The sequence below is a fragment of the Xenopus laevis genome, chromosome 9_10S (assembly GCF_017654675.1).
Source record: "Xenopus laevis strain J_2021 chromosome 9_10S, Xenopus_laevis_v10.1, whole genome shotgun sequence".
In the NCBI taxonomy this organism is placed as follows: Eukaryota; Metazoa; Chordata; class Amphibia; order Anura; family Pipidae; genus Xenopus; species Xenopus laevis.
The window spans coordinates 52,989,008-52,999,067 of NC_054388.1; the positions used below are offsets into that span (position 1 = coordinate 52,989,008).

General features: G+C 40.9%; 1 protein-coding gene across 2 annotated transcripts in view; it reads left to right on the forward strand.

Moving 5' to 3' along the window:
- Nucleotides 1-9,751, forward strand: part of rab3gap1.S (RAB3 GTPase activating protein catalytic subunit 1 S homeolog) — a 39,973-nt gene extending 30,222 nt beyond the window's left edge. The window contains exons 18-25 of one of the 2 annotated variants that reach the window (XM_041578874.1): nt 2,219-2,356; nt 2,859-3,086; nt 3,480-3,576; nt 3,658-3,761; nt 3,840-3,955; nt 6,114-6,216; nt 6,753-6,773; nt 7,107-9,751. In XM_041578874.1, coding sequence (XP_041434808.1) covers nt 2,219-2,356; nt 2,859-3,086; nt 3,480-3,576; nt 3,658-3,761; nt 3,840-3,955; nt 6,114-6,216; nt 6,753-6,773; nt 7,107-7,343 — 1,044 coding nt within the window. In that variant the 3' untranslated portion in view covers nt 7,344-9,751. The remainder of the gene's footprint in view (nt 1-2,218; nt 2,357-2,858; nt 3,087-3,479; nt 3,577-3,657; nt 3,762-3,839; nt 3,956-6,113; nt 6,217-6,752; nt 6,774-7,106) is intronic. The other variant, XM_018238703.2, reaches the window with a different exon arrangement.
- The last annotated feature ends 309 nt before the right edge of the window (nt 9,752-10,060 follow it).

The following is a 10,060-nucleotide window of genomic DNA, read 5'->3' on the forward strand; positions in this document are numbered from 1 at the left end:
CATTATTATTGATGTTCCCTTTGTTTTACAGCCTTCAGTTCTGACTGCAGCAATCACTGTCCAGTTGCTTGGGAAGGTTAGCAACCAGCTGTTTAAATGCCAGGCTTAGTATAAACTCACCACCTATTGCAGATTTAGATACTTTGGCCCTTATGATAATTAAGGTGAACCACCACTGAACCACCACAGAACCCCTCTCGAAGCTTCTGATGTCTCTGAATACCAGTTACAAAGTTTCATGGGTTTCTCTTTCCCATGGGTTGCTCATAGGGCTGTTCTGTCTATAATTCCTTCATTATACTTAATTTGTATGGACCTATTCTGCAGCACTTTTATGTGCCATTAATTGCATCAAGCTGCACTCACATGCTTGCTTTCTCCTCCTATTGGCTGCCTGTGTGGAGGTTAACACTTCAAGAGGTGCAAAGGAAGGCTATGGGCAGTCAGCCTGAGAACAGTGGCAATGGTTGTGTGTAGGCTGAAGTCATGTGACCTCATAGTTGTCCTAATGAATCATGGGACCATGCCCTCAATCCACCCAAATTGGTGAGCATCTGAAATCATTTCTTCCCCCCACCCCGCTTTGCCACTGCATGACCTAAGGACTGTCTGCGCCAATAAATAGATTTTGTGCTCTCTGAACTTGGAGAAACGCCAGTAACAAAAAAGCGGTTGTTTGGAGATAGTGCTCAGCAGTGCGGGCATGTCATGTGACCATATCAGGGGCCAGCTTGTGAAAAAGTAAAAAAAATGACTTTATGAGATGGTAATGGGGCATTTGTTTGTTTCCCACCCCCTGCTGTCCCGTTTGTGTCTGTATAAAATGCAGTGCACCTTGTGTTCTATTTTGAGCTTTACTCCAGGAAGCATCGCTGTATAATTCTCTATACCATAATATAGTGAATAAAGTACCCCCTTTTGTAAAATATAAGGATATTATAAGTTACCGAGGAGTTTCATGACCATATAAAAACACAAGGCCGAAGGCCGAGTGTTTTTATAAAGGTCATGAAACTCCGAGGTAACTTCTAATATCCTCATATTTTACAACTGGGGGTACTTTATTTATTATAATACACAAGTTTTAGGGAGTCATGTGACAGAAATGACATCAGAACTCACCGTTTATAACTGATGACATCAGAACTCACCGTTTATAAGGATATAATTTACAAGATATTCATGGCTTTTGTGTATTATATATGCATATTGTATTTATTTATTCTATTTTTTTTTATTACTCTGCTTTGTCTTCCCCTTTGTTTTTATTCCTGGCACCTACAGAAACCGATTTCATAATCACTGGTGCATCCCCCCCCATACAGCTGAGTGTTTAATTACTGTATTTCCTTCAATTAAAAGCCCATCCAAACCTAGACCTGTCTCCATACTTCTCCTTTAACTAGAAAATATCATTTGATTTGTGGTTTCTCCTGGGCCTGGATGCAAAGGACTCTTTATGTGAGTTAATGCCCTCTGCAGCGATACCATTGCCTTATCCCTGCTACAGTCAATCTGCCTCCTGACCCTACATTAATTAAACACAGTGGAGCTCGCTCTCTCGCTCTCTCGCTCTCTCTCTCTCTCTCGCTCTCTCTCTCTCTCTCTCTCTCTCTCGTTTATTGACTTAATGTGGCTCAGGTTGTGCCTTAAATTGCCTTGGTTCTTTTATAGATGAGCCCACTTTAAAGGGGAACTGTCATAATACGATCTTCCCAATATGGAATTGATTCTATGTAATTATTGTTATCTAATTATTATCTCATCTTTTCCTAATTATTCCTACAGACACATGCACCCTTCATCTAGAAATTGGTCTGTTTAAAGTTCCCCAAGCCATGCCATGCTTGCATCTGTCAGACTGGGAAATGTTAGTGGAGTTTGTTCACATATGGGTGGGACTCGCGGCATGAGTTATTTGTGAGGCAGTTTTATTATTTCCACTTGGATCTTTATTAAAGTGACACTTCCTCATTAATGGATTAACAATTATTCTTATATTTTTGATACCATTTAATACACCATGTGACCCACTAGGTGACCACACTGTGGCCAAACTATCATGCATTTCTACTGGTCGCTTTTAGTGAGTTTTAGTGATTTAGTGATTTATAAGAGAATAGAGATTGGCCAGCTGGACCATATGGAATAAAAATATACCCAAAGCATAATTTATATATACACAATTACTCTCTCCACTCTGTTGTAAATGTTATAGGAACCGGCACCTATGACAGAAGATCTCCTAGAAGAGCAATCTGAGGTTTTAGCAAAACTGGGGACCTCCGCTGAAGGGGCACACTTAAGGGCCCGGATGCAAAGCGCCTGCCTGATCTCTGACATGGAATCCTTTAAGGTAAAAAAAAAGTTTACGGTAAAATCAATATACATGCAGTAATGATAATGTTGACTGGATGACTTGTCCCCCACCATAGGGTTAAGATCTAGCTGGGGGGGGGATTTAATATGATTTTGTGATGTAAGAATAGAGTCTTTAATACGGTTTAATACGCAAGGGAGACTATAGCAAATTACCGATTGGTTTCAATACTCACTGCTCCTAGTAACCAGTCATTTATTTTAATGTTCCTATGAAAGATGAAAAGTATAGAGAATAGAAGCAATAAAAAGTAAATTAATGAATACCCTTACCACCTGGTTGCTAGGGTCACTGTCCCTATTGCTGCGGGTTTGACGGAGGACGAAAAGCAAACGTCTATAAACAGACTTCAATATGCAGCATGCTTATTGAACTTGATTATGATTTAAATTTTCTTTTCCAGTCCCTTGAAAGGTGCATAACAGAGCAATGACCATTCTGGCCAATAGCGACCGATGTATTTATGTTTTGCTTTTAGGCTGCCAATCCAGGCTGCTGCTTGGAAGACTTTGTTCGGTGGTATTCCCCCAGGGATTATATTGAAGAGGGAGCAATGGATGATAAAGGTAACAAGATCTTCAAAGGAGAACTAAGCGCTCGAATGAAAATCCCCAATAACATGTGGGTGGAAACCTGGGAAACGGCCAAGCCAATCCCTGCCCGCCGGCAGCGACGATTGTTTGATGATACCAAAGAAGCAGAAAAGGTAACGATTAGGAGAGTGCTAAAAGTTTTTGTAATGCTTCCTAAAGTTGGTTGTCAATTATATGGTCCTACCGTAGTTTCTAAGGAAGACAGTATGGCACCCCCACCCATATGTATAAATACTAATATGCAGAGAGGAAATGTTGTGGTTGCACAATAGGCGATATCCTCATATTGAAACAATTTGGCAACTCCCAGGCATATGTATAATACAAATATAAAGAGAAGGAATGTTCTTGGCACACAATAAGCTTTACTATCCTACTAAACTAAGGAAAACAATATGGCATTTCCTTCCCATACAAATATACAGAGAAGTATGTTCTGGGCATATCTAGGCATTGTTACACACATTTATTTTGTCTAAATACTGACAGTTCTGTTTGTTGTTCAGGTTCTGCACTACCTTGCGGTTCAGAAACCAGCTGATTTGACCAGGCACCTCTTGCCTTGCATTATTCATGCAGCTCTGCTGAAGTTAAAGGAGGAAGGTAAGTGCATGGCTGGTGCTCCATGAAAGCATCTCTCCTCATAATTAGCTAGGGGCTAACATTTTTTTCTGCTACTTTCAGAGGCAGCGGAAGACATTCCGTCAGGTAGAAAAGCCATAAAGCAAATCATCTCTCATTCCAGCAAAGTCCTTCATTTCCCCAGTCCCGACGACAAGAAACTGGAAGTAAGTGGCCACCAGTCACTCGGCCATCTTTCCCACACCTCCACTCCTGCTTCTCTATTAACACTGCTCTTTCCTCAGGACGTCATCAGCCAAATTGTTAACGTGGAAGCAACAATCGCGAGGGCGAGATCTCTAAAGGCAAAGTTTGCAATTGACCGGTGTGAAAAATCTGAGGAGAAAGAGGATTTGGAAAAGTAATACTCTCTAGTAAACTTTATTTTAAAGGGAAAGTGCACCATAACATTTTATTATTCTATAGAGAGCAATGGTCTAAGGCAGTTTGCAGTTAGTCTAGATTTTCAAAGTGGTTCATCAGTACCTTGGCCATTTGGGCTTGATTTACTTATTTGTATGTGATCTTCCAGCTCTCTTCAGGTTCCTTATTATTTGGCTAGGTTGCTAGAGCAAATGCTCCTAGCAACCAAAAAAGCCGTTCAAAACCCAAACTGGACAACGACAAAACCAAAAATGGTAATTCAGATGCCATAGATTTAGGGTCTGAGGCTATATTACCTAGTTTTGCCTACATCAAAGACAAACACTGTCTGTGCTGTGGCCATTTTATTCCCTCGGAGGGCCACATCTGGTCTCCAACTGGACATCCCAATGTTGAACTCATTCCCCACAGACATCTGTGACATCAGTTGGATATCTTTGTTCTACATAAAGATATACAGTTGTGTTCAGAATAATAGCAGTCCAACATCACTAACCTAATCAATTTTGGTAGAAATTATATTTCTACATGGCAAATAATTTACTAATAGGTGTGGTAGAGTAATAGAAAACCAACAGACCCAACAGTCATGACATGCATGCTGCCGTGTAATTAAATAATTTTTTGAGGCTTTTTTAAAATAATAATAGTAGTGTGGAGTTCAATTAGTGAGGTCGTTCATTCTGTGAAAAAGCAGGTGTCCATTACAGCCCTTATTTAAGGAAGGCTGCAAATGTTGTGCATGCTGTTTATAGTGTATTTCTCTATGAAAATCTGAGTAAAATGGGTTGTGCCAGACATTGTTCAGAAGAACATCGTACTTTGATTAGAGATTGGAGAGGGGGAAGTGCAGAAAATGATAGGCTGCTCAGCTAAAATGATCTCAAATGCTTTAAGCTAAGCTCACCAAAACCTGAAAGATGTGGAAGAAAACAGAAAACTACCATTCAAATGAATAGCCAAAATGGCAAAGGCTCAGCCAACGATCAGCTCCAGGAAGATCAAAGAAGATAAAATTACCTGTGAGTACTGTTTCAATTAGAAGACACCTATGTGAAGCCAAGTTATCGGCAAAAAAGCATCCGCAAAGTCCCATTGTTGAAAAAAAGACGTGCTGAAGAGATTACAGTTTGTCAAAGAACACAGTGACTGGTCTAAAGAGAAATGGCACAACATTTTGTGGACTGATTAAAGCAAGATTGTTCTTTTTAGTTCTAGGGGCTGCAGACCGTTTGTCAGACGACCCCCAAACACTGAATTCAAGTCACAGTACAGTGTGAAGACAGTGAAGCATGGTGGCACAAGCATCATGATATGGGGAAGTTTCTCATACAATGGTGTTGGGCCTATTTATCACATACCAGGGATCATGAATCAGTTCCAATACATCAAAATACTTGAAGAGGTCATGTTGCCTTATAGTGAAGATGAAATGCCCTTGAAATGGGTGTTTGAACAAGACAACAACCCCAAACACACCTTAAACTAGCAACATCTTGGTTCCAGACCAATAAGATTGACGATATGTAGTGGCCAATCCCAGAACTCAATCCAATAGAAAACTTGTGGGGTGACCACAATCAAAAATGCTGTTTCTGAGGTAAAACCAAGAAATACAGAAGAATTGTGGAATGTAACAGGTGCCAGAAGTTGGTCGACTCCATACAACACAGATGTGCAGCAGTTCTCAGAAACAACTAAACTAAATATTAGTTCAGTGATTCAAAGGAAAGCAAAACGTTGAAACATTTTTCAGTTTATACAGTGAATGTTTGGGTTTGTAAATAAGAATGCAGACAACTGCTATTTTTTTGGAACAGGCTAATATTCCCTTTTCTTCACTTTCTGTAAAGGAAATTTGATAGATTTTTCTTCTTTTTGATTTGGAATGGAATTTGCAGTGTTCCCAATGCATTTGCATGTATGGATTTTGAGCTTTATTCACTTTTTTTTTTTATTTACACTGCTATTATTCTGAACACAATGGGATAGATAGATAGATAGATAGATAGATAGATAGATAGATAGATAGATAGATAGATAGATAGATAGAGATATATAGATATAGATATATAGATATAGATATATACACACACATACAATATTGTTGCTTTCCTTCATTGTCCTTTCTGCAGGTTTGTGAGCTGCCTGTTGGACCAGCCAGAGGTGCCGATCATTGGTGCCGGGAGAGGACCTGCTGGTACCATTATCCACAAGATGTTTGTAAATGCACAAAGGGTAAGTTGTATGGGTGGGCAGGTGCAGGCCAGTAAAGGCACTTACTATGGTTTCCTTGCATTCAGATATTCTATAGGTTCTGTGACTGTTGGGCTCAGTTCTGCTGCACAGTAGCGGGCCATTACAGCTTGGTGATTGATTTTGAATTCCAATAACAGTTTTGGTGTTGGACTCTTGTTGTCTTTCTGTGCCACCTGTTGCCAGTGAATGCACAGCTTGGCATATATCAGTCTATGGCTTAATGGTACCTTCATGTTGAACCCAAAGAGCTGACAGCCGGTGACACATAGGTCAAAAGTAAATTTTGTATTTTAACCGGGATGAAATGTTTCATTTTCATTAGTTTTCCCTTCAGTCTCTCCTTGTTTGTTTTTCTCTGTGCTGTTAATGTGCTGCTGTGACTGTCACGCCCTGTACCACCATGTTTGATCTACTAATTTGCATTTTTGTCTGACCCTTTCATGCCTGTCCTGGAAATGCCTTTCTCTCTCCTTCCCTCCATTCCCTCTGTTCCCTCATCCTCTCTCTCTCTTAAGCTGACTGAATCTGCTGATGAGGTAACTGCTAGAATTTCTGCCTCATTCCTTCTTTTTCACAAACTATTGGCATATAGTAACCAGACCCAGTAGCGCTCCTATACTGGCATACACTGAACTAAAACTCTCAGCATCTTGGAGTTAGACAATATTTAGACATGTAGGTTGCCCACCACTGCTTTTTCATCCCATCCTTAACAATCCCCTAACAAGAATCTGCCTGCATCCTTGCACTGCTCAGTGCCATATTCTGACACTTGTATCTTTATCATTAGTGCTTCTTTATTAGAGGGGCACCTTGGGTTTTTTAGCAGGAGGCCACAGTGATGTTCTGACCTTGTGCTTTGGTTTAAGGCTTTGACGTTGGCTCCCATGGAGGAGGAGCCCAAACGATCCAGCTCCTCGGATGATCGCAGGCAGACATCTGGGGCAGATTTCCCTTCTCCTGCTGGCCGAGAGGTCATTCTACGTACCAGTGTCTCCAGACCTGCCCCATATTCCAAAGTGCTGCCCCAGCGCATGTACAGTGTCCTCACTAAGGATGATTTCAGACTTGCTGGTGCCTTCTCCTCTGATACGTCCTTCTTCTGAGACTCTCCAGCCAATTAGCACCCAGTCATCAGACATCACTACAGACGTCCTTATAGTTCCATGGATGAGATGCTTTGCTCTGTCTGTCATGGCTTTGAAGAAAGCTTCTTGTTAGTGCACATATCTTTAAGTGAGTTAAAGGAGAAGTTCTGCTAAACATTCATTATTATCTGATCATAAAGGTGGCATTTAAAGGCTGTGCAGTATATACCTGTATTACAATTTAATGGGATTAGTCGGGAGTCTTGTTTTGGCTGCAGCTTTACCTGTATAATTCCATTTTCTCTGCTGCCCATGTCCATATTGTTTCATGCCATGCCCCCTTGTGCTGCTGGCATCACTGCCTACTGTGAAGATAGTAATACTACAGTTGGACTATGGGAGGTAGAAAAGCAGATTGTGGCCAGCCAGACTGAGATAATGACTGCTTACGTCAGTAGCACCTTAATAACCTAAGCACGTGGCTTTGTGGTAATATTTTCCATTTAGTCAAAAGTTTGGAAAAATATGGTATTTTCCCAGGAACCATAGTTGGGTACAGGGAGCAAAGAGGGACAGGCTGTGCCAAAGCTGAGACAACTGAATTTGCTGCAACTAAATAATGATTTGATAATTGAAATGATTTGTTTTCTAGGTGCACCCACTTTATTATTTTGGGATGGGTGTACCTGCAATTCAATTGTAGGATATCTGTATAATGGCTTTCCCACAAGCTTACCGCTGTTTTAATGTAGAGTTAATTTAAGGTGTTTTAATTGGAAAGAGACACGTTTCCGTGTTTACTATAAAACTGTATACTGTAATTAGTGCCCCCAAATCCTCCTGTATCTGACTGTGTGGCCTTTCTTCATTGGCTGAAACTCTTCTGTCTGTGATATTGTCCATCCCCTGAGCAACCTGAGGCCATGCACCCGCAACAGGCTTCATAGATGTGGGGCGCATTCTAAATGTAAACCATTCTGCATATCCAGCCTATCCCTAATGTATGTTACATGTAAGTGATCTCTTGGTATTCTGTAACAACACTAAAAGTAAAAACTCCCATCAAATATGAGAACTGTAACTCCCATCAAATATAAGAACTGAAGTTCAGTTAGGGCCAGTTCAAAAGGCCTGGGAAAATTGATCTGTTCGTATAAAGCAGACAGGGATATTCTGAGAAGAATTGCAATTGGTCTGATAAGGTCCAATTTACCCTAGCAACCAGGCCAGTGCTTTGAATGAGAGACTGGATATGAATAGAAAAGGGACTACATAGAACAATAAGTAAGTAAAAGTAACATACAATGATAAAACTAAAACCCTCACATAGCCATAATTTTTAGCTGCAAAGAATCAGAAAAATAATTAAAATAATTTAAACATCTATTAAATAATGGAAGACCAATTAAAAATGCTGCAAAGAACAGGACATTCTATAACATATTAAAGTTAATTTAAAGGTGAACTACGCCTTTAAATAACATGTCAGCTGTGAGAGGCCCAGCTGGAAGTTGTTTACCACTTTCTCCAGCAGGTGTCAGTACTAAGCATCATCCAGTCCCTGCTCGGTTCTCTACTCCTCCCACTGAGAATCGATTGGCTCACATCAATGAGGAGAGGGACTGATTGGTAGTGTTATGTATCATGTTCTGCCAGGGAGAGCCATGAGGGTAGAAGGCCCTGAAGTTACAGACACCCAAAGCTGGTATGGAGGGCTGCAGGGGATGTTGCTTTGGCTCTGAACCCCCCAACATCATAGGTTCATTTTAGTATTATACATAACTAAAATAATATAAGAGCAGAAAAAGTGTATCAGATTTTTTTCCCAGGCAATTAGTTTGACCCTATAGTTAGGCTGATTGTGATTGGCTGCTGCCAGGTGAGTCGTTGGCAGACAATCTCTTGACTGACACTCAGCTATGCAGCTTCCAGCAGGTGGAAGTGAACCATATGTGTAATGTCGCACTAATTCTGGTGCTGGCGCATTTGGGGGTTACTTTGACACAGTGATCGGATCCTCTTGGGATGTTGCACGTTCTCTCTATGAGAAATAAAGCCTTTTCTGGGCCCGTCAGCTTTGATTAGAGAAATCAGTGTAATTATTCACAGAAATACAATTCCCAGCATGCCCCGTGGCCAAGTACTGTGCTAATCAATATAATGACCTCTCCAAGGCATCCCCCCTGTATGTGATGTCCAGTCACAAGGGTCAATAACAGAGGTGTTTGGAAGGAAGGACATAGAGCTCATTATGGTACAAATGAGATACGTAGCTGTAATAATTAGACAGAGTCTGCAATGTGTCACAAATACACCTGCCGTTATGCACACAGTATGGCAGCTCCTACACACCGTCCTGCTTTATGAAGGAGGATTGTCATTATTGATTTGTAACATATAATAAATTGATACAGGGTGCAGTGTCAGCACCAGTCTCTGTCTGTTACATGCTGCAGGGCCCCATCTCTTAACCTTCTAGGCCCCAGATGCTCATGGACTACAACTCCCAGCATTCTTAACAAAGTATGAGGCATGCAAAGGCTTATAGCCCAATATCATGTGTGGACCCATTGTTAAGAGACAGGTATCACTAGTGGTGAGTTGGTCTTGAGACAAAAGATAGCAGTTGTCTAGCAGGAGACCTGTGGCCCTATAAGGGATTGTTATGGCCTTCTCCAGAGCTCAGCAGTACCTAATTAGACACAAAGTGAGATGCATACCTCCCAATGGTACTG